Here is a 25,026-nt window from a genome sequence, read left to right as displayed (position 1 = left end):
CTTGGCCTTGAAAAGTGGTGATGCCTATATAAAATATATATATATATATATACAGTCATCTACATACAGTACTGTTTCGCTGTTTCACAGCTCATCAGTTCGGCTAGACAGGCAACTGCCTCAAGCCAGGATCGAAACCCGACTGCCCAAATGACAGTCAAGGCTTCTCAGTATTATGCTATACGGCTGATGCTGTGTGGGTAATGAATTAACGATGTTTTGACATCGTCCAAATGGCTCCGCTCGATTTGTTTACACAAAGAGCGTCGCTTAATACGCTTTGTATATCACTTCCCAATATGCTCGACCCAAGATAGGGAGCATTATTTATATGTATATATATATATATATATATATATATATATATATATATATGTATGTATGTATATATATATATATATATATATATATATATATATATATATATATATATATATATATATGCACATCGAGATTGTCAGTCTCTGTCGTTAACCACTTAGCCACACACACCTCTCACGACATTATGAGCGTTTTGGAGTAAAAATCAAGTTAGTATCACGTAGTAATAGCGAAAAAGGGTGTTTTGTCGTTTAGAGCAATACAAAAAAAAAACATGACTCCATGAATGATACAAATAACTGGAACGTAACCATTGTGAAATGAAATGAAGTATGCTCTTGTCGTTAATTATTTTTTAAAAATCATCTATTTTGAAAACATAAAATATTTATGAAAATATTTCGTTGACAAATCTTTAATATGCATTCTATTATTAAATTTTTCAAATTGATTTCTCGTATCATGAACGTGCTTGCTTCGTAACATAAAATCAGTTTCAATTTTTATACATCTACTTCCAATTAGACGCCATTTTGTAGAGCCTATTAATTTAGCATATTTACACATTTCAACTCCGTTATTCTTCAGTACATGCGTAATGCTAAATGGATTTTAACTCGAAATGGTTCATCGTGTAATAGTATTAAAAAAATAAAATAAACCTCTTTTTTTATCGATAACAAATGTATATTATAATCTTATACGGTTTGTAATCTGCTCTAATGTTTCAAGGTTTATGAAGAGAAATCCAGTGTTTATAATGATGTTTATAATGTTATATTTTTCATAATTTTTACGTTTCCTTGGCCTTTTTTTACTAGGATCAAAGTGTAGTATCTGTTCTGATGGTTTACTTAAGTAATTGGTCTTTGGTTAATGTTGAGAACCCCTTCATACCAAGACAATTATTTATTTGGACACTGCCAAAGTGCCCCCTTTTGGGGAGAGCTGGTTTTCCCCCACATTAACTTGTGTCTAATTTGTTTTTGTGGGGAAGCAAATAAATACCATATGTTCTGGTACTACACTTCGCTTTTTCTGACCTGGATCAGTGGAGGGGAAATCCTTCTAAATTGAGGCATTTTTTATTTCTGTTCCTTTCCAGAGTGTCCCTTTTGGGGGAGCTGGATTTTCTCCACATTAAAAACCGACTTCGAGTCTAACTCTGCCCTCGTGGGGAGGAATACTATGTCTTTAAATGTGCTTTTTTTTTCACTTCATTTTTTTTTTCTTTCAACCAGAATTACTTACGAGAACAACCAGACAATGTGAAATCATTTGATATAATTGCTGAAGTGACACGATTTCTAGACGTCGTTTACTCAAATATCACCGGGAAAAGTATCGATTTAGTTATACAACTTTTTGATTCAATCAACGAATTTACAGCTGTGAGTAGTTCGATCTTTTTTGCTTGTTTCTTGCATTTACGTAATCTAATCATTTAGATAGAAGAGAGGGGGGGATAAGGCTAAAATCTTATCCCACCCACCCCTCTCTCTCTCTCTCTCTCTCTCTTTCTCTCTCTCACTCACTTTGTCTATCTCCTCCATACCTCTTTCTTTCGCTCTTTTCTCTTTTGCCCTCACCCACTCTCTATCTGTCTCTTCTCTCCTTATTTCTCGCTCCCTTTCTATCTCGCTCTCTCGTTCTTTACTCATATATTAGCTAGAGCAAAGAGTAAATTTGATAATCAGTATAAAATGGCCCAAAGGGTTTACATGCCGTAAAACACAACAAAACAACGTTGCGTGCCTCTCTCTATTGTATCGTAATTTTCATGGCAGGTGCTCGTCTGAGCTCTTATCTATGGTCCCCCCTCATATGATCTGACTTTCATGAAAAACACTCGTCTAACTGAAACCACTATCAATAGCGTAAACCACTATCAATAATTTCCTTCACTCTTTATCTGTGCCTAAACCTAAACGTAGATTCCATGAACAAAGCTTCTTTCTTAGAACTGCACGCCTGTGGAACTCTGTTCCGTTTTCCTGCTTTCCAGCTGACTACAATATAGTCGTCTTTAATTCCGGCATATCAAGTTCTTGATGAACCGTCCCCTTAAATAATCCAGTTTACTAAATTGATACTACTAACGATTACTACGAAAATTTCCCATTGGCGACTGTACACTCATTAACCCGTATCCTCGAGTGGTCTCCGGGCCTTGATAAGTGGTGAAACAATTCCCTTTTTTCTCCATTTGCTTTTTTTCTGTCTGTATCTATCCGTGTATCAATATATACCTATCTTTCTTCCTCTCTTCACATTAGTTTCTATTTCTCTCTATTTTCTCTTTTTCCATCCCTTCTTCTCGCTCTCTCTCTCTCTCTTTCTCTCTCTCTCTCTCTCTCTCTCAACATTTTCCCTTTTTTCCTTCGTCCTTATGTTTTTTATTATTGTTTGGAACATACCAAAATAATTGCATGCATGAAGCAATTCTACTGTTTAAACAGCGTCGGTGACCACGATTCTCCAAATTGTAAAACCATGGTAATCTCGGGAAGACAAGTAAAGACGAGAGTTTCTCGTTACTTTCTGTATTGGTTCGAGGTGCATCTCCCCCACTCAAACCCCAGTGAGTTAAATGCGCTCCCAGATATCAACCTGGAAATTTCTACGACACGGCGCGTACATACAGCGCCTAGCTTTCCCAAATAGTCACACATCTTGTACTGGGCAGGCTCATCGTTGCTTAACTTCGTTGATCTTGCGAGAGCCGGTGTTGCAACGTGATTGTGTTATCTACATATCTATAAAAGTGAACGTGTATCTCTGTCTGTGTAGATTTCCCTACGCAATAACTCTGTCAATTTTAAGTCTACAGACTCGAAATTTAATATAAAGGGTACTGAGATTTGGAAAAATCTTTGTAATTCTTTTTCGGCCAGAAATTTGGCTGTTAAAGGGTCAAAGTTTAACGATATGACCTTTTAGAACTCTACCAAACTCCTCCGCCAATTTTTGGTCTAAACATTTGAAATTTTTGATATAGGTCCCTTGAACGTGGATCTAATTTAATGACTCGATTTGAGCCCAAAACAATAAATGTGAAGGGGTTATAATAGGGGTCAAATTTTAAAAAATTACCGTTTTTTTTTTTTTGCTCAACATACACCTCCAAACACCCGGGCAACGCCGGGCTGAAATGCTGAAATGCTAGTATATAATAAAATTATAAAATAATTACTGTGCCTTTCAAAATTGACTGTTTATATTTCTGTTTATTCAATTGTCTGAGCAATTGTATGTTTCTACGTTTCTTTGTTCTTTAGTCTCTCCTTTCCTTGATCTGCTTTAATCGTTATAGAAGCGTGAAAAGTAGACTTTCGGTTTACTATTGCTTCCTTTATTTAGTCCCCAAATTCTATGAGAAATGTTTCTGATAAAGCGGGGTGTATTGCTACTATCTTGGATTGGAATCTGCCCATATAACATTTATCGTTAACTAGTTTTTGACATTAAAATGATAATTTTTAGTTTTTAAAACAAGAACCAGATGGGTGACTATTTGAGAAGGCTGAGCGTTGTATGTACCTTCTTGGAAGGTTGGCGGTGGGGCCAACACCCTCACCACGAAAAAAGAACTCCATGCTACAAAAGTATCTACGAAGTTGTAGATCGCCTATGCCCCCAGGGGCTCAAGGTTATGGATAGATGGATAGACTTTGTCATTATTTCATTCAGTAATGTCATATTTTCAACAAATTCCTTACATAAACACAAATTGAAATATGTATGTTTTTTTTTGTTTTTTTGTTGTTTTTTTTACTTTTATAAAATGGCGTTTGTTGCTAATAATTAAATTATTTTATTGTTCTCAGTTTAAAAATGAATCATTCTTCTCGATTTTATTTGTGCATTTCAGAGCAACCAAGATAACCGTGTCGTGATTTACGACAATAAAATCATCGATTACATCAACTTTATTCTCAGAGCGGGCGACTTCGCTAACTGCTCCACCGAAAAGGTAATAATTCGTATACTTTTTCATCAAGTTGTTGTGACTAGCTTAAACAACCATAAAAGTATTAATCTTTCTCGAAAACTAAATTAGTCTAGCATAACTTCCCATACACATTGAGTTGCAAAACTTCCCATACACATTGAGTTGCATATATAACTCATAAAATGCGCGGATATTTCACAATATTTCGAAGTTATTACCGCTTTGTTAAGTGTTTATATTTCTTTGCTTTATGAAAAGTCTGCCACGTACGAATATTCGTTGGTATAGTCTCCAAGTGCGCCATCTTAAATTCGAAATATGTTCGTTGATCAATTTGTAAAGGAACACTGTTCTCAAATAAATCACAAAACAATACAGATGAACGCACTCAGTTTATTGGCTTTTTGGAAAACCATTGTGGTTATTTCAAATACCCCCATTGGTATCCTCTCTGTCTCTGTCTCTCTCTCTCTCTCTCTCTCTCTCTCTCTCTCTCTCTCTCTCTCTCTCTCTCTCTCTCTCTCTCTCTAAGCTGTCTAGACAAAAGCCATCCACTGACACGTCTGAAACGGACAAAATGCCAATGTAAAAAGACTGGCCAAAAAAATAAAGTTTTCACGAGCGGTCTACAAAAAACATAAGTACTAAACATATTTTTATGCTTTTCGTTCTTTTGGGAGGGGTATTCAATTATAGGACTTGTGTAGTTTAACAGGTGCTTCTGCAGTTTACTTAACAATTTTTCCGTAAGTAACGCACCGATATTTACCGAGTAGAATATCGTTTAACATTTCACAAAAATTCTGTTTACAATGAAATGCAATGTAAACAGAATTTTTGTGAAATGTTAAACGGTATTCTACTCGGTAAATATCGGCGCGTTACTTACGGAGAAACGGTTAAGTAAACTGCAGAAGCACCTGTTAAACTACACAAGTCCTACCCCCCCCCCAAAAAAAAAGAAAAGAATCAAACATAAAAATGTTTTTGTGGACCGCTTGTGAAAAATTTATTTTTCAGATCAATTAAAATGCATTAAAAACTACATAAGACAAAAAGAAAATTAACCACATATTTTTATTTTGAAAACTTTCTTATTTCAAATGGCCGTTTAAAGATTCCTCCGCGATGTGATAAGACACTTCACTACGCGAACGTATCATGTAAGAAAAACACTACTGAAGGCAGTGAAATGGTGCAAAATAGTCATAAGATCCAGGGGCTCATATCATGCAAACGGTAAATTTGCGACTGGTTTGATTATCAGATCGACCTCTAACACCACTAATAAACCAATTTAGAGTGGTCGGGGTTCTGTTGTAGAATAAGATAACATTTACCAAACATACTATATATTTCTTTTGGGTTTCTTGATCTTAATAGATTTCATCTAGTCTGGTGGAATATCCAGCTTCATGCTGTTACTTTAGATAACATCAGTTTAGAAAAGTCCACGGTGTGTGTTAGCCATGTTGAGATCTTATTTGAATCGCGAATACTATGTGATTTTGAATATTTAGTCAGTGTTTACTCGTAGGGAAATGTATCCTCATATCAGGTTGTTCTCGCAAACTCCTGTATAGAGAGACTTTAGACACTCGAGGATAGTGTCTAGTAGGCGTTCAAGTTCTCTCATATACTCTACAATCTCTTGTGTTTTTTCTAAATTTAATTTCTCTTTCTTTTACAGGTTTTGGAATTAAGACAAAGCATAGCCAACCTGATTGTGTCCTTAGTCGAAGAGAATGGTCCAGGGGCTTCACAAGTTGCCAGGGTAATTACCTCCGCTAACAAATGTATTCGCTCAATTTTGTAATTATTGGGTTTAGTAATTAACTTCCCGCCCTTTTTTACTTCAAGTTAAAAAAGGTTAATAAAACTTCAAGTTAAAAAAGGTTAGTAAAACTTCAAGTTAAAAAAGGTTAATAAAACTTCAAGTTAAAAAAGGTTAATAAAACTTCAAGTTAAAAAAGGTTAATAAAACTTCAAGTTAAAAAGGTTAATAAAACTTCAAGTTAAAAAAGGTTAATAAAACTTCAAGTTAAAAAAGGTTAATAAAACTTCAAGTTAAAAAAGGTTAATAAAACTTCAAGTTAAAAAGGTTAATAAAACTTCAAGTTAAAAAAAATAAAACTTCAAGTTAAAAAAGGTTAATAAAACTTCAAGTTAAAAAAGGTTAATAAAATTAATGCATAATGTACTCTCATTTGTTGTTTACGCCGTTCGACAATATTTCCAATGACTCGTTGGCAGAAATTCAAAAGTAAAATAAATAAATAGTAAAAAAAGCGTCGCAAATGTTTATTTTATTTAATTTTGATTCGAAAACGGAAATCACCGAAACCACGAGACTTCTAACAGAGAAGGCGTGTCCACTGGCCGTCCCCAATATAAATGGGTGCGTCAAATGTAACTGACTGTAAAAGGACTAGCCATCCGTCTGTTTATTTGTCTCTCGCGCAAGTAATTCGTATCTTTGATTTTTCTGTTACTGTTCTTTTGTTTTAATAAACCATTTCTTATGAATTAACATCGGCGTCCAAGTGGTTTTATCAGCAGATGATGTAGAATGTGGCTTCCCGATGAGTGCATAATGGTTTATACACGCTCTGTAAGCGAAAATGTAGCATAAAGTTCAAGATATTTATTATAAAAATATGTCCAATATTTATTTTTTTTAATTTCAAATCAGTCTTCTAAACTGTTCGGTTCAAAACCAACGTTCTACAGGGTGGCCCACTTAAAAGTAGCCCAGAAAATGTAGTTGAGACGGGGAACATTCTTTTATTGTTTAAATTATCTGTATTGTTATAAATGATGCTGAAAGTGCTCTCCCTTGACATCTATGCATTTCTGGACACGTTTAATAACGTTTGCAGATACTGACTGTAGATCTTCTCTGGTGATTCTCCTGATAGCGTTAGTAATGTTCTCCTTTAGTTGGTATGGATTGTAAGGATTATTTGCATAAACTTTTTGTTTTAAAGTCCCCCAAAAGTAAAAATCACATGATGACAAGTCCGGGGAACGTGGTGGCCATAATAACCCTTTGCTTATTATTCTCTTTTCCGTCAACATGTTATGAACGCATGTCAGTGATCTGTAAGACGTGTGGCATGTAGCGTCATCTTGTTGGAAATGACTTGCATCTTGTCTTGTTGTGTAAATTGGTCGTTAAGAGAAAGATTAGAGAGACGGGCTACTTTTAAGTAGGTCGATTAATCTGAAGAAAAAATTGATTAGAGAAAAAATAGTGAGATCGGGCTACTTTTAAGTGGATCGCTTAATCTGGAAAAAAAAACAATTGATGTTTCTGACAGTACTTTGTATATATTTTTAGTTCAAACTCATTTTCCCAAACTTAACGTATTCAACTGAGACTTTGCTGTCATTTGTCTTTTTAAAATATACCTGTAAACATTGCATGATTTTCGAACCGAATAAACATGTTACATTAAATAAAAACTTATCCAGTTAGATAGAAAAGTAATTTATCTTGCTTTTGATAACATTTATTTGTTATATATTTGTTATTTGACAACTTTTTCGAATCTATATGTATAGTAAAACAAACCCAAATCGGGCTACTTTTAAGTGGTTTACTCTGTTAACACTAGATTAGAACAAAACATTATGTCATAAAGAAACATGTTATTTTGTCATACGTTTGCAAAGACACGCATAATCGATGCAGGAATTAAAAAACCCAACTTATTCAAAACAATCACCTTTTTCTAAAGATTTCTAATCCATTTACAAATTAAACAAACTTATCTCTTTTTTTTATTTTATTTTACTCCGGTCGAAGTTCTCAGAAACCAAGGGACCCACTACCTGGGGCTAAGATTTGAACTATATGAGATACATAAATATTCGAATGTTCCATTAAAGTTTTTTATCTCTCAAACACAGAGTTAATAAAGAAATTGAGGACATAATGTTCCTCTTCCCAATTAACCATTTTCATTTGTTGTAGTATATTTTTCATTTTGGTCACTTGGATTCCAGGACAAGAATTTATCTAGTCTGGTGGAGTAACCAGCTTCGTGCTGTTACTTGAGATAACTTCAGTTGGAGAAGGTGCGCCATTCGTCATAAAAGCTCATGTAAGTTAGCCATAGTGAGGAGATTTATTTTAGGGCAGCGAATACAAATGTGATTTTTAATATTTGGTCAGGATTTAATTCTAGGGAAAAGTATCCTCACGCCAGGTTGTTCTGACAAACCTTTATACAGAGAGACCTTAGACACTCGAGGATAGTGTCTAGTAAGCATTCACGTTCTCTCCAAACTTATCCCGAATGTGCGCTAATTGTGTCACACAAAATCGCCAATGTTCTACCAAACTTTCTTCTCTTCCCACTACCCTAAACCACTTAAATAAACTTTGTTTACGGCATACGAGGTCTTCTCTCTTGTAAATTATGTGAGATGATTTTTAATCACAGCTTTCTCGAACAATAGTAAATTTTGATGACTGCGCTTTCGACAATGTGACTTTATCGACAAGTGATATTTTCGCTTTCTCGTGTGTTTTCAAAATAATTATTTGCTCTTTTTCATTTTATTTCAAATCAGTATCCTACCCAGGAAATAAGGTACTTGTACAGTATAGTACCCATATGAAAAACAAAGAACATTTTACCAGTTACGTACATAAATTATCAAAACCGAAAATCATGTAATATATTCGCGTAGTATGACATTTATATAAAAAATAAGGTGCTTCTTCACTATAAAACTCTGATGTATAAACAAACAAACTGTTACCTGTGACATACAGAAAATTAAGCACAACAGAAAATTATGTAAAATTATTTTAAATATGTGTTATACATTACCCGCCCTAGGTAAGGAATTTTTTTTTCATATACATGCTGTAAATTTCTTGTCCTAGGGAAGGTACAATTATTTCATACATATAATACCCGTCCTAGGGTAGGTAAAATATTATTTTGCTTAAGATGGCAAATGATACATGGACATCAAAAACTCCTCTATCCTAAGAGTAACAGGTATGTTCAAAATTTTTCTCATTGTCTTATACGATCACGAGCAACTCCTGGTGGCCTTGCTAGTATTTATTAAAACTAAATTTGAACAAATGAAAACGTTATGCCATAGACGAAACACTTTATTTCGTATGAAAACATACGTTTACATAGACATACATAAACGATGCAGGAATAAAGAAAATAACTTATTCAATGATCACCTATTTTTGGTCATGACAACTTCGAATCTGCATCGAGATCTCTACACTTGATGAAGGGTTTCGTCCCATGTTCTGAATTGTGGAGACCTGTATACCGTCGCCATAGTCAGGGATTTTTTAATAAGTTCTTGTTTCAAGTATTGATCATATATGAAATAATTACGTTGTTATATTGGTCCTCGTTAGATCACCAAAGTTAAGCAACGTTGAACCTGGTCAGTATCAGATGGATGACCATTTGAAAACATCTGGATACAGGATGACTTCGACACTTACCTGCAAGAACTTCAAAAACCAAACTCATCATTTCTGCTGACAGGGATATACGTGAGACTGTGGACCATTTGTAAATTTGATATTTCCAGGACACTTCCTCCTTCGCAGTAACCCGGTTCAACCCAAAAAAGTTTTCACACACTCGCCGACAAGGACAATATTACAAATATTTGTTTACATTGGACTTGTAAACGACCGTGCTGTAGTCTATAAGGACGTATTCCTGCAATAATGTGTTCTACAGCTATGAAGTTCTTGCAAACAAACTCCTTGCATGAAAATTTCGTGAGATTTTATGTACACAGATGAAGAAAGGGGAGTTCTGTGCAGTGTTTGTAGAAAGGCAAGTTCTTTCTTAGAACGTTGTATGGGATAGGGAACAAGATATTTAAGCTCAGTCGAGCACCTACCATAAAAATATCTGTAGAGTAGAACAAGACTGGCAATTGAGAAAAGGACTGCAAGAAAAAGAGATCATATCTCACTAGATTGTGAAATTGATTTTGTATTCTGATGAAACAAAGAAACAGTGCTTGGTTATGGAAACTAAAAACAAATGAGAACAAAGAAAAATAGCCGATGATAAATGTGTCTGCGTCGGAAGATATAAGTTTTACAAATTTTGTTTGGTTTAATATTTTTTCATGAAAAAGGTAAACACACATTTTGCCATTTTTATTTCCTCTGCAGTTTAGTAGCTTTCGAACTGTTCGTCTTTTATAATGGCCTCTCCATGAAAATCGCAGGAACTACTCTTTTACAGCATAGTAGTGTCGTCAAAAATCGGAAATGATCAAGTATACTGATTTTTTTATGACTGTTGACGTGAGAAAATTATTGTCAAGGTGCATATTTTTATGCGACAGTTTATATATATATATATATATATATATATATATATATATATATATATATATATATATATATTTGATTAACAAGTTATTTAATTATTCTTTGGTCATATATTAGGATTCTGCGTCCAAATCATGTATTATATTTGTAATTTGCACACACACACGCACACACGCGCACATACGCGCACATACACACACACATATATATATATATATATATATATATTTATATATATATATATATATACACTTGTGCCCGATATTATTCATACCCCTCCTTGAAAATTGAGTTTATTAGGTGTAACTTTGTAAGAATTTATTGTTTACGTCCATATTGATACATATTCTTAATAAACCTCTTCTGATCATTTTCGTCATTTTAAAATCTCGGGATACTTGTAATAAAAGAAATATACAGCTATTTATAAAATCTGCAATGTTCAAAAATAATCATACCCCCTTATTTTTTCAGTATTAATCGAGTTTCTGACTGTTTGTTTCCTGTTTGATTCTTATTTTGAATGCTTTTATACAACCTTTGATTAATTTCATTTCGTTTTTTGCATTTTTCAGAAATTAAAATGATATCAACTGAAAACCAATAAAAGAATAAAAATTATTAGAATGGGGAAGAAAAAAGAGCTTAGTAATGATCTTAGGACTAAAATTGTGAATTCACATAAGGATGGTTTAGGTTACAAGTCAATTTCCAAGAAATTTGAGGTCCCTACAGCAACAGTACAGAGCATCATCAAAAAATTCCAGAGCCACCACACAACAAACAACTTGATTGGTAGAGGAAGGAAAAGGAAACTGTCTGCTAGAGCCACCAGGAATATTGTAAGCAGTGTTAATGCAAGTCCAACCACCACTACTAAGGACATTTTAGAAAATCTGGAGTCTTCTGCCATAAAAATATCAAGGCAAACATTGCAAAGGACTCTGCATGAAAATGGTCTGAAAGGAAGAAGACCAAGAAGGACTCCATTGCACACCGGAAAACACCTTGCAGCACGTCTAAAGTTTGCTAGGACCCATGTGAATTCTTCAGAGTCCGTTTTCTCAAGTATTTTGTGGACTGACGAAACAAAAATTGAATTGTTTGGCCATATGGATGCTTCTTACGTTTGGAGGAAGACAGGAGAAGCTTACAACCCAAAGAACACCATATCCACGGTGAAACATGGTGGTGGTAGCCTAATGTTTTGGGGCTCCTTTTCGGCTAGTGGTCCAGGTAGTTTGGTCAAGATAGATGGAACCATGAAGAAGGAGCAATATTTGGAGATACTCCAGAAAAACATTAGACAGGATGCGGAGAAGCTCCATTTAGGACCAAACTGGGTCCTTCAACAGGATAATGATCCAAAACATACTGCCAAAATAGTCAAGAAATGGTTTGAGGATAATCAAATTAATATTTTGGAATGGCCTAGCCAGAGTCCCGACCTGAACCCTATCGAAAACCTCTGGCACATATTGAAAACTGAGGTTAAAAAGCGGAAACCTAGAAATTTGAGGGATTTGGAGAACTACTGCATTGAAGAATGGTAAAAAATCAGTGTTGATGCTTGTAAAAACCTTGTTGATAAATATCTAAAACGGTTACAGGCAGTTATTAAGAATAAAGGGCATGCTATTGACTATTAGTAAGAGAGGTATGAATAATTTTGAACTAGTGCCATTATTGTTTTTCTTTGTATACTGTTTCAAACTTGCATAATTTATTTATTTGTTGAGTTTAAATTAAATGCTTATGCTTGATTTATTGTTTGAAATCCCTTTAATATTGTCTACCTTCTGGTTTGAGCAATATTCTTATAGAAATCTCAAAGATCCGAGGGGTATGAATAATATCGGGCACAAGTGTATATAGTAATTTATAAAATATATATGGCGATTAAGCTACAATGAATATTCTGCGTTTCATCCAACTATAGGATTCGTCAGGCTTATGCGCATAAGCCTGACGAATCCTATAGTTGGATGAAACGCAGAATATTCAGTGTAGCTTAATCGCCATACATATTTTATAAATTACTAACTAGCTCTACCTACGTATAGAGCACTTTTGACGTAAATACTTAAAGTTTACGCATTAATCTATACTTTCGTATATTTAATTTATGTGAATAAATGAAGTAGTTATATACATATATATATATATTCATATATATATACATATATAGTAAGTTATGAACATATATATAGCAATTCAACTACACAGAATATTCTATTCTCGTTATAATTCGTCAGGCTTTTACTGCTAGCAAAGATTTTTGCTATTTCTTCTGGGCGTTGGATTCTACAATTTTGGGAATTCCTTTCGATATTGGAATTATTAACCAGTATGGAATATAAAACTAACATGCATCATTATTCCCGGATTCGATTTGTGCCTTTTTATTAGAATTTTATCATCTACAGCTATTGATGTCTTTATCAACATCCTTTACAAAAATGTGACTATTTTTTTCAATATATGTGTGCTAAATAGCAGATTTATGTTTATTCATGATGATTATTTTGCTAAATACATTTCTTTGAATATATGATCATGCATTGAAAATCCATGGATTAAGGAAAGAACTTTAAATTTCTTGTATTCCTTGTTTCAAACGATAATTTTTTTGTCTAAAAATTCTATAATTTTAATCATAGATTTTAACTATAAATCTTACAATTTTTATATTGATCTATTTTACTTGACTGCGATTGCTTTATATAAAATATTTCTTCTCGACGATATTTTATAAGATTGTAAATCACAAGATTAATTAATCTGTGATTGAACTCATCTCATTGTTGGTGTTTTCTCACATATTTTACATTTATATATGATTTCTGAATTAATTCATTGATATATATATATATATATATATCAATGAATTAATTCATTTTTGAAGCGCGTTTTTCACTCTATCGAATCGTGTTATTCGTTAGTGTTCTCATTCTCTTCATTCATTTTTTGCAGGCTTTTCGACAGCATGGACAAAATTCAAATCCGCACGATGTTCTTGTTCCAACCGAAAAACTGCTGAGAAAGCTAGTGATATCAATGATGCGTTTGGCCCAGGAACCACTAAAGAACGTGTGGCACAACGGTGGTTCAAGAAGTTTTGCAATGGTTACGAGAGCCTCGAAGAGGAAGATGGTCGCGGCCGGGCGACTGCGGTTGATAATGAACATTTGAAAGCCTTAATTGAAGCCGATCCTCGCAAAACCACACGCTGTTAAACTCTACGTCGACCACTGAACAGTCCCGATTTAAAGCAAATAGGGAAGTCAAAAAAGTTGGATAAATGCATGCCGCATAAATTGAACAGTAATTTAAAAAAAAATCGACGTTTTGAGGTGTCTTCTGCGCTCCTTCTGAAAAGCAAAATTTCTCGAGTGGATTGTGACGCGTGATGAAAAGTGGGTTCTCTATGACAACCGTGTCGTTCGGCACAGTGGTTGGATGCTGGAGAAGCTCCACAACACTTCTCGGAGCCACAGTTGCACCAAAAAAGGTTATGCTGACTATTTAGTGGCCTGCGGTCGGTCTCATTCATCACAGCTTCTTGAATCTGGGAAAAACGATTACGGCGGATAAGTGCTGCTGACAATTTAACGAAATGCACCAGAAGCTCCAACGTATGTGTCCAAAATTGGTCAATATGAAGGGACCAATTCTCCTTCATGACATCGCTCACCTGCATATTGCTCAACTGACCCTGCAGAAGCTGAAGGAATTAGGTTAAGAGACTCTATCTCATCCGCCATATTCACCGGACCTCTCAGCCACCGATAATCACTTTTTCAAGCATCTCGACAACTTCCTGCGCGAAAAATGCTTCAAAAACCAAGATGATGCCGAATCGGCCTTCAATGACTTTATCGCTTCTAGAACTCCGGATTTCTATGCTAATGAGATAAATAAACTTATCTCTCGTTAGCAAAAATGTGTCGATTCTAATGGTTCTTATTTCGATTAATAAAGTTTATGAAAGGAGTTATGATCTTTTCAAGTTGAACGTCAAAAAACGACATTATTTTTGCACCAACCTAATATATATTGTTTTTATTGTTGGCAGGAAGTGAAGGATACCCTGGACAAGAAAGCGGTGTTTCAATTAATGACAGATTGCTACGAAATGCACCAACCAGACAAGACAAAACTCGAAGATCTGAAGAATCTGTCTGGCTCTGGAAACGCCATCCAAACGGCCAAATCTTTTGCATTGGCCGGTGGCAGTTTTTTACAAGGAGTAATAGTAAGTGTATGTGTTGATTTTTCCAATCTAATTCTTGTGGCTATTGACTTCCTTTCAACCTTTGTTTATCACCGTGGAATTTCTTTGGGGTGGAAAAAACGAGTATTCGCAAAAAGGTAGGTAGGATAAGACAGCACTTGGCATGAATGTGCCTGTTAGGTAATAAATACGATTAGCTGCGTGTTTTAATCGCTGCAAGAGGCTTGCTTTGTCGGTCGTTATGTCGCTATGTAGCGCTTAAGTTTTAACTTCTGTAATCAGAAAATACATTAGATTCATAAAATTGTGGGATATTTTGTAGAAGAATTCTATAAAATATTTCTCCGCCTCAAAACAGAGATGATACAGATTGCAGTAAAACAAGTTTTATTAGCTACTTCGTTATGAAATATGTATGCAACCAAATGATCGTCCATTGGTTAAAAAGGTTGAAAAAGTAACAAAGGCTTAATAACATAGGATCCTTATATCATGTTTTGTGTTGTAGTTTCCTTCGTTTTAGCAAGATGGGAAAACCTTGACTAAGCAATAAACTGAGTAAGATTAAAGAGTGCAGCTACGCTATAATAACGAAATTCCGAATTTGTAATATTGAATTCAAGGTAAACTAATTGTCTCTACTAAATTATCATGTTACAGCAATGAATATATCCAACAATTACGAAAAACGATTAGGTAGAAAAATATTAAAGAAAACATTTTTTGAAGGAAATTAGCGAAAATAACATGTTTGACTTAAAAAAAAAAACACCGGAGAGTTCAAAAGTGAGGTAAATAGCATGTAATTATTGCCAATTTTGCCATGTTTTTAGCATAACTGAGTTATTTCCCTTGTTATTATGTCACATGTTCCTAAAGAAATATGGCGACGGTGTTTTACGATAAAGATCGAAAATTCGTATTTTTTTAAAATAATGTGGTAATATTTAAGTACTTCTGACATGCCAATTAAGTAGCTATTGTTGTTGTTGTTGTTGTTGTTGTTTTCGATTTTTTTGTTTTCCGAATTTCGCTGTCATATAGTATATCAATCTGGGTGCCCGGCGTTGCCCGGGTGTTTGGAGGTGTGTGCTGAGCAAAAAAAAAAAAAAAAAGTGGTAATAGGCAGGCCGGTTTGAACCAGTACCGCGAAGGAGGAAAAGAACGTGGAAAAAAATGTGACGTCTTTGCCGTTGCGTCTATCGTCAAAACGGAAGTGGCGAAGGTTTAAATTAAGGCTGGTTAATCCAAAAGAGGGGATCCATTTCGAAAATATCGGCGAAAAAGGCGACCCTTCATGTAGAAAAGTGCCCAGTGGAAGATGAAGGAATTAATGTTTTTAGCCAAGTTTTCGGTATTTGTTGTCCGAATAGTTATGAGGTTACCTTAAATAAATACAAGATCCACAGACACTCTCTATGTTTCTAGAATTGTAATGCTTAAAAAGTTTGTCAACAGCTATAAAGTCGAATATAATAAAGGACTATTTTTATAAACACCGTTTTTCAATTTCCGGTTTCAAAACAGGAAACCCTCATCAAGTAGACTATTTCTCTTTTACGCACAATTTTCAATAAAGTATGACCAGTCTCTGTCCCATCGTCGCAATGTTGCATCACTGTGCCTGTTTTACAAGTATTTTAATGGAGTGTGCTCTGATGAACTCGTTGCATTTGTGCCTTCTCGAGATACATATCCCCGACAAACCCACTTAGCAACAAAATTACACGCCTTCACTGTTGAGGTCCCTAGATACCAGAAAGTTTCCTACTCTAATAGTTTCTTCTCTCGAAAAGCTAGACTTTGAAATTTCCTTTTTATTATGTGCTTCCCTGATTGTAGTTATATGCAGAAGTTTAAATGTAATGTAAACCAACATCTTGTTAATCTGTTGTATTATTGCGTACCACAAAGGCGGTCTGTTGTGTAATGTGTACCAGAGCACCATATGTCGATATGTGTACTTGGGGCGAACGGTTCATCCTGATGAACGTGTCACTAAATGTCTACGGTTGGTGATTCTTCACTATGCGGTCTATTTATGTTCCAATGCTATGATCGTCTAAATGTTCATATGCGGGGGGGGGTCATACATGCATTTTCCGACATATCTTCATGCGTCTTTGATCTTGGTCCACCTGAAATTCATCTTGTTCTTGGGGGGGGGAGTCTGGAACCTGTTTCGACGAATATTCATTCACTTCCAAGAACGCTGGTTGGTTTTATATAGTTTTTATTCACTTTCCAGGTGTCGGTCGCAGAAGAATGGAAAGTGAATACCTTTGCTTGCGTAGTTAATTCTAGGTCTATTTTGACACACGTCAGCTTCCTCCCCAGTGAAAGAGAGAACGACCTGTTAAACCGTCCGCCCTGCTCAACGTCCAAATTCCAACACCATGATCTCCAGCTAACCTGATCCACATAACTCACACGCAGATCCTGTCAGCGGATAAGATCTTCCGGTAAACTTGTCTATGATATGGTTTTATCATATTTTGACAGTTGTTATCAATATTCTTCACATTCATCTTCTGTTTATCTCTCCAGTTAGATAGATAGATAGATAGATAGATAGATAGATAGATAGATAGATAGATAGATTGAGATAAATAGAGAAATAGATAGATAATTAGATCGAGAGATATATCGATAATATAGATAGATAGATCGACAGACAGATCAACAACTAACAAATACTTTCTTGTGTTCGACCTACTACATAACAAATCTTTCCTAGACATAGTCTCAAATGGTAGCCTCTTCCATTCAAGTGGCGATATGCCTTGTTTGAGGGTGAACGTGAGTGAAAAAAATAATAATATTAAGATTTGTTAAAATGTCTTAAGTGTACACGATCGACCGTCCGACAAAAGCTCTCCTCCTATAATTCAAGAGCTAATAACTGCATGAGCCCCGGAGCATGAGCATGTGATAACAGAAGATATGCGATGAATTCCACGAATGCAAGAATTTGCAAACGCTTTTATAGATTTTGACTTTTTGCTGTTTAGATATCATTCTTTATGACTTGGCTAATTTCGGCCAAGCTTGGCCTTCGAATCCAGATCAAAGTGTAGTATCTGTTCTTCAGATGCTGCACTTCAATTTTTTGTTCTCTGTCTGTGGAGGAGAAATCCTTCACGACTGAGACAATTTTTATTTTTGTTCCTTTTCTCCACATTAAAAAACGACTCTGGTGTCTAACTCTGTCCCGTGGGGAGACATTATCAATAGGGAATTGCCTAATAGTGGGGCAAATTGCTGAAACAATCTTTCACTTGGTGCTTGTATCACTAAGTGAAAGATTCTTATGGAATATTGAGATAACCATTATAAGTAAAATAGTTGAATTAATATACGTGTTTTTATTTTTTGTTTTTTTTTTGTTTTTTTGTTTTTTGTTGTTTTTTTTCAAAAGTTGTCGATACATTTCAGCGTCGTGCATTCGTATCTGTGTGCAATTGTAATTTTCTTTTGGACGAGAACTGAACTTTCTCGCAAGAATTAAATTCTACACAAGCGAACAAAAGCTGTTTGTTAACATTCAATGGTGCATTGTATTTCCCGCAACACACGACGCTTAGATTTTATGTTTCTGAATTTTTGAGATGAGGATTGATTATTCGTATTGCCTTGATTCTTCGGACTACTGTTCTCATCTTGAGTGTCATTTTCACAATGCTTCAGTTTGTGTAACATCCGACCTTCTTCAGATGAACCTCGTCGGATTCGAGAAACTGCAAGGAATTTCGAACGGAACCCTTTATTTAATCCATATGTTTTCGTTCCGTATTTATCCACTAGGTCCCATAGTGGATAAAGTACTTGATAAAATTCAGTTGTTACACTCTTATGCGTGTTGAAGGTTCAATCCTCAGTGCGGGCGACACTCAAAATATAATTGCGAATTATTAAGGACTTCTACCCAATCATGGCTGACAGAACGAGAGCGTGTTAGCCCGTGGCGGGTTCCCTTCGAAATTCCGTGCATATTCACATGTTTGACAGAAAGATTCCCGAGTTTGACATGATGCACCTGAAGAATGTCAGAGGTTAAATCGACCAAAACGTTGCGAAAATGACACTGAAGATGGAAAGAATATGTCTGAAGAATCCAAATACTACGAATAGTCAGGAGACGTTTGCATAAAAAAAATGTTTGTTAGTGCGGTATACTCAAAGTGTTTAATCAAACTTTGGAATTATTTTTCGTGTTACGCAAAACTTGTGCGCAAACCTTTATGTTAGTGGAAATTACGGCATGTATGTCATAGTGTGTACATATTCTGATCATCGCTTGTGTTGAAATAAAAATATTGCGATGTCAAAGTTTACTGGCCATAGTCAAGGGTCTGCGCTATCAAATTTTGATTCTGACTAGCCAATTTTCAGTTGTTATTATAGTATCATGTTAATAACACTACAATAAAGTATTTCGCTATTTTTAACATGAAAATATTTTTCAATTATTACTAAAAAAAATCAACAAGGGATATAACTAATATGTTTAATTGTAGAATAGATAGATAAATTTGTCTCTGTTATAATTAACATTTATTTTATTTTCTGTATAATTTTATTTTAATATACAAATATTAAAAAAATAACTAAAAGGATCTCACTGAATCCCTGTCAATACCAAACACGCATCAAGCTTTTTTCAATCACGTGACCAGTGGATAACATCAATTTTATGATAGTATCGCATTAATAGCTGCAATGCTTACCACAACGTAATAGTAGTACAATATAAAGTTATACTATTGTATTAGTTGTGCGTTTGTTGTTGTTGTTGCTGTTGTAGTAGTAGTAGTAGTAGTAGTAGTAGTAGTAGTAGTAGTAGTAGTAGTAGTAGTAGTAGTAGTAGTAGTAGTAGAATTTGAACATATTGGGTTATATATAAAAGTAACTTATAGAAAGCAACACAGTGTAAAGATGTAACGGATAGACACAAATTGAAACATATAACGGTGGAATAATCTATGTAGATTAATCTTTTATTAATACAACTAGCAGGAAAACTCGACGTTGCCCTGGATTGAATGATGATACGCGAATGTTTCACACTCTCATATTTTTATTGTCATTGGAATCTGCTTGTGCGGTGATAAAGGCTTGAATTATAAGTTTAAAATGAAAAAAGTCAAGTATCATGGTCCAGTTGTGCTTTAGATAGAAACATTCATTTCGAACACACCTCTAGCATATAAAAAATAACTACTGTTCATCTTATATGCCGAGTCTTTCTGCTTGTGTGGTAATAAATCTTCTCAAATGTACTTGTGATGTTAGGCTGTGTGTTGCCAGGAATTCAATGACGCACGTCCATGACAGGGGTTGGTTTCTTAGACTCTCACACCGTAAATATCTGCTACACAGAGGTTAAATTTTCAAGTAATGAATGCATAAGTTTAGTCATCATAATAATGCAATTTGCAATCACCTCTGATCCATTCGGGTGAAAAAAAAATAGGAGGCATTACTTTTGAAACGCCCTTCGTATATTGTATCAATAAAATGTGGAATATACATAATTGATTCCACCGTTACGTTTTAATTTGCTTTGGTTTGTGTCGATCCGTTATATCTTTGTATTGTATTATCTTCTATAAATTACCTTTATATACACACTGAACAATGTTTTAAGCAAATTACATTAACCTCTTAACATTTGGCCATATTTAGTATAAGATATTTTAGTTCTATAACAAAAAATGTGTCCTTTTCGAACGTCAGGTGAAAGTCAACGAGCAGGACTGAATATTTTAAAAGCAGTCTTCCCGTGTAACGTTTAGCGACAGGGTGATTAACGAGAAAATGTTGACCAATATTCGAATTTGAAATCTGCCGTTGAGAATCAAACTGTCAACGTGTGCACACATGTGTTGGGAGATGCTGACACGTCTCTCCTACATGTCTCTCCTATAGAGCCAAATTAATTAACTAAAGAAAAAAATGTTAGGAGTGTGAGTTCCGTTATAGAAGCGCTGATTTAATTTGAATAAAATACGCATCAGGTGTGTTTGAAAGCCAAATACTCAATATTATAAAAATAAACAAATTTTTTCGAAAGTTATAATTCAAATCAAGCAAGTAAAATATTTGTTTATTTTCATAATATTGCGTTGTAATTCGGCTTTCAAGCGCACCTGATGCGTATTTTATTTTATTCAAAATAAATAAACTCTTCTATAACGAAACTCACAACCTTGTTGTTTATCTCGCGTAGTCAACGCACCGTTCCAACATTTCAAAATACAACCGTTGAGAGACAACGCGCGGATCTTTACGAACTGACTTTTCTTTCTCAAACTTTACAACATCCCAAGAAAGAAGAAGAAAAAAGAACGAAAAAAATATGAACAAAATACTGAGGATGGAGTTTGATTCCGAAATATATTTAAATTATAAATTTCAAACAAGTAAAATATTTGTTTATTTTCATAATATTGTGTTGTAATTTGGCTTTCAAGCGCACCTGATACATATTTTATTTAAAGAAAAAAATGTTTCCTGTGACGTCATCAATTTTACGAAATTATCATAGAGCGTTTTCATCGTTAAAAGCTAGATGTTACTTTGCAGCGGGCATAGGTACTTGTGTCTTTGAGGAGTACCTAATTTCTGGTCTTGTCAAAGTTAGGTCACGTGATATATGTGATATAAGTTTTGACAGTGCAAACTAAAAACAATGTCACCTCGTCTTGAAATGACCATGTACGTTTATCAATAAAATTTTTCAAAAAAATCATTAAACAATTAAATTTAAATTATTAAAGACAAACAAAAATGTAAATTTCTGAATTAAATGTTTGGAATGTAGCTTTTTTTACCATAATATTTTAGGTTGTAGCCTTAAGTAAGATAAGTTTAAAATCTGTCCTTAAAAAAAGGTTCTTTTTAAAGATTTTCAAGAGCTCTTAATTAATGAAAAGTAACATTAATATGAAAACTAAATCAAATAAAGTAGACCTTTTTTCAGTTACTTTACTAACGAAATATCTCTGGTTTCATTTGTTTTGTATAGAAGTATCTATAATTTTATTTTTGGTGAGCTTTTTTTGTACATGCAGAAAAGAAGTATATTTTTTCATGAAATTAAAGTGAGTTATTAAATTGAGTAACATGTAAGTATGAAAATAGAGAGATTTAGTTAAAATGAAAATAAAATGAGAGAAAGCAGGAATCGAACACTGGATATAAGTTTTAAAGAACAATAGGTTTAAATGGAATGTCCAGTAAATTGTTGATTCTGATGAAATAAATAATAAATGAACTATCATTGTTAGAAAGAATGTGGATAATAAAATATGGGTTAAATGAATTAGATATGTAAGTTGAATTCCTTTGTGAAAACAACAAAGAAAAAATGGGAAATGAGAATGTTCGGAAACGCATGTTGATGGCACGTGAATTGTGGTCACGTTGGCCGGACATGCATAGATTTCTCAATATAGGAAGTGAGAGTTAGTTAGTTAGCTAGTTAGTTAGAAACTCAGAGAGAGTTTGGAATTCGAACGTCTAGAAGCGAGACGGTCACTTTGAAACTTAATATGTGAAGCTTTGAATTCTTGATGATGAAAACCACGGCCGGTCGTGAAGAAATAAACGCATCATGTGTTTTTATAAAACGTCGTCTTGTGTTGTGATTCTACAAAAAGGTAAATTGAATTGTTATTATATGTCTATATGTCTGTGTTATAAAATGTCATGACATACACATCTCATATCTACGATGTGAACTCTACATCTCATATCTACACTAAGACTGTCTGAACATATCTCTTCACTCGAAGAGTTTCCATATTTCACTTCTAAGTAATGAACATTTAATAAATATGAATCGTCATAACATGAACAATCTCTCTCTCTCTCTCTCTCTCTCTCTCTCTCTCTCTCTCTCTCTCTCTGAGTCTTTCAACATCCCTCTTAATAAAAGACTCTCTCCAAGACACAACGACAAACTCTCACTAAGGCTCTCTAAGACTCTCACTCTTAATTACAACAAGAACAATAAGAATAATGAAACCGCCTAAATATAACAACAACATACTTTTTTTAATGTTCTATTCTTTTATTTTTTATTATTTGAATCCTTTTAACTTTTGTAAATTTGCGATTTTATTGATCTTAAAAATCCAACAGTTTTTGTTCATTTTAATTTTTTGTCAAAGGCCCCTGGTAATTTCAAACAAGATTACCTTTTTATTATTATTTATACCCTCTACAATAATATCATGTGACCTAAACTTTTTAAGGCCAGAAATTTGGTACTGTCAACTACACCTGCTCAACGTCCAATTTAATGCCCCAGCTTGGAAACTTTAAGGAATTTAAACTAGCCTACTATTTGCTTTTATTCTTACGATCATATTATGTTTCGGACTTTTTGAGATGACGTTTTAAAATTTGCACAGTGATGTCACGTGACCTAAATTTTCAGAGGTCAGAAATTTGATGCTGCTTAAATACACTAATGCTCAGACATTTTTTGTGAGCCAAGCTATTCTTTTCCTTCTTTGAGGCCTGCTTTTTCGTGCAACGTTACACACGTTTACACACGTAGGAACCCAGCACGTTATATACTCCGTCGCAAAGGAGACAAAGACAAATAAATTAGAAAAAAAATTCACCTCGCTATTTCAGGTTTAATCAACAAACATTTCTTCCCACCTCTTTAACGTGACTGCGATCCTCGAGTTACTCACACGTTCTTCTTTTTATAATAATTGTTCTTTGCTGTAATGTCAGCTCACACATTGCTCGGTCATTTGCATACAGCTGATATACGCGCGTTCGCGCTTGGTTATCTCAGTATCTACTTTCTGACCCTGTGTTACATTAAAAGGGAAGTAAATACTAACAGTAATTATTTCCTCGATAATTATGTTTCTTCTAATCGTTACACGGATTACTACTTTCAAATCTTGAGTTATCAACGTTCACCGTTCAAATTTATAAGTTACCCTTAATTATGTTATGGTGACAGAAATTTTCTCTTTCAGTTGAATTCTCGGTAAGTATTGAAAGCGGTAAGCAGCTTATTTATCATTGTGAACTTAGCACAAAGATTCATAAGCCGGCCAGTATAAAGTATTACAGCGGCCAAAACGTTATATTTATCAATTTATAAATTATATGATTTTGTACATATAAACATTTGATGAAAACGCACACACACGAATATATATATATATATATATATATATATATATATATATATATATATATATATATATATATATATAGGGTGCCATAAAGTCTGGATGCATAATTAATAGTGTGCCCACAAAATCTGGCTACATAATTTAGCTAGACTTTATGGACACTCTGTATAATATATATATATATATATATATATATATATATATATATATATATAGTGTGTGTGTGTCTTAAGAAGCTCTGAATAAAAAAGAAAAAAGAATGCAGTTTAAATTCCCAAAAGTAAAAACAAAAAAGGAACTAACTTTAACCTATCGTAGACTTAGAACCTACATAATGCGGCTTATAAAAAAGTTATAATTACAAAAGAGAATTCATTGATATAAGGAGAGGAGAAAAAAGTCTTAACTAAAACTGTTAAATAGAAATACGCGTAGCACTTGCATAAGCCTATTTCTCAAAAGTTTTAAACTATAAAAGAGAATATAACTATATAAGATGAAAGGAGAACCCTTAGTTAAAATTTAATAAAGAGAAAACAGGGATCCTCAGCTGCTGACCATGTAGCTGTTTCGGAGATTTAAAAACAGTTATATATATATATATATATATATATATATATATATATATATATATATATATATATTATTATTATTATTATTATTATTACATATTTATCAATATTTTTATTTATGAAGACATGTAATAAAAGTCGTGACACTGACATGATAATGTTTCGATCTGTAGATATGAAAAACTACGACTTCCTTATGCGATGATACGTCTATCCTTTCATTTAGATATTCACATTGAAAGTGTTTTGTGATGGATTAATAAATATTGTAAATTATTCAATTTTTATTTTCACCGTGATTTTTTTTATTTTTTTATTTCTATATTTAGTATATATTTATCTTTCCATTATCTTAATAAGTTCTCATATAAAGATGATATTTCATTTTTTGCATACCATTATGCAGTATTAATATGTGTGTGTGTGTGTGTGTGTGT

The 25,026-nt window shown here is 33.9% G+C and overlaps 1 protein-coding gene across 6 annotated transcripts in view; it reads left to right on the top strand.

Annotated features, from left to right (window-relative positions):
• LOC145254652 (inositol 1,4,5-trisphosphate-gated calcium channel ITPR3-like) overlaps positions 1-25,026 on the top strand; it is a 1,190,449-nt gene that overhangs the window by 1,102,900 nt on the left and 62,523 nt on the right. For 4 of the 6 annotated variants that reach the window (XM_080113294.1, XM_080113292.1, XM_080113293.1 and 1 more), the window contains 4 exons: positions 1,563-1,712; positions 4,193-4,294; positions 5,964-6,047; positions 14,692-14,877. In XM_080113294.1, coding sequence (XP_079969420.1) covers positions 1,563-1,712; positions 4,193-4,294; positions 5,964-6,047; positions 14,692-14,877 — 522 coding nt within the window. The remainder of the gene's footprint in view (positions 1-1,562; positions 1,713-4,192; positions 4,295-5,963; positions 6,048-14,691; positions 14,878-25,026) is intronic. The other 2 variants (XM_080113290.1, XM_080113295.1) reach the window with 1 other exon arrangement.

The sequence above is a fragment of the Euprymna scolopes genome, chromosome 30 (assembly GCF_053919585.1).
Source record: "Euprymna scolopes isolate OS-2025 chromosome 30, ASM5391958v1, whole genome shotgun sequence".
Lineage (NCBI taxonomy): Eukaryota > Metazoa > Mollusca > Cephalopoda > Sepiida > Sepiolidae > Euprymna > Euprymna scolopes.
This window is presented reverse-complemented; position numbering and strand designations above follow the sequence as displayed.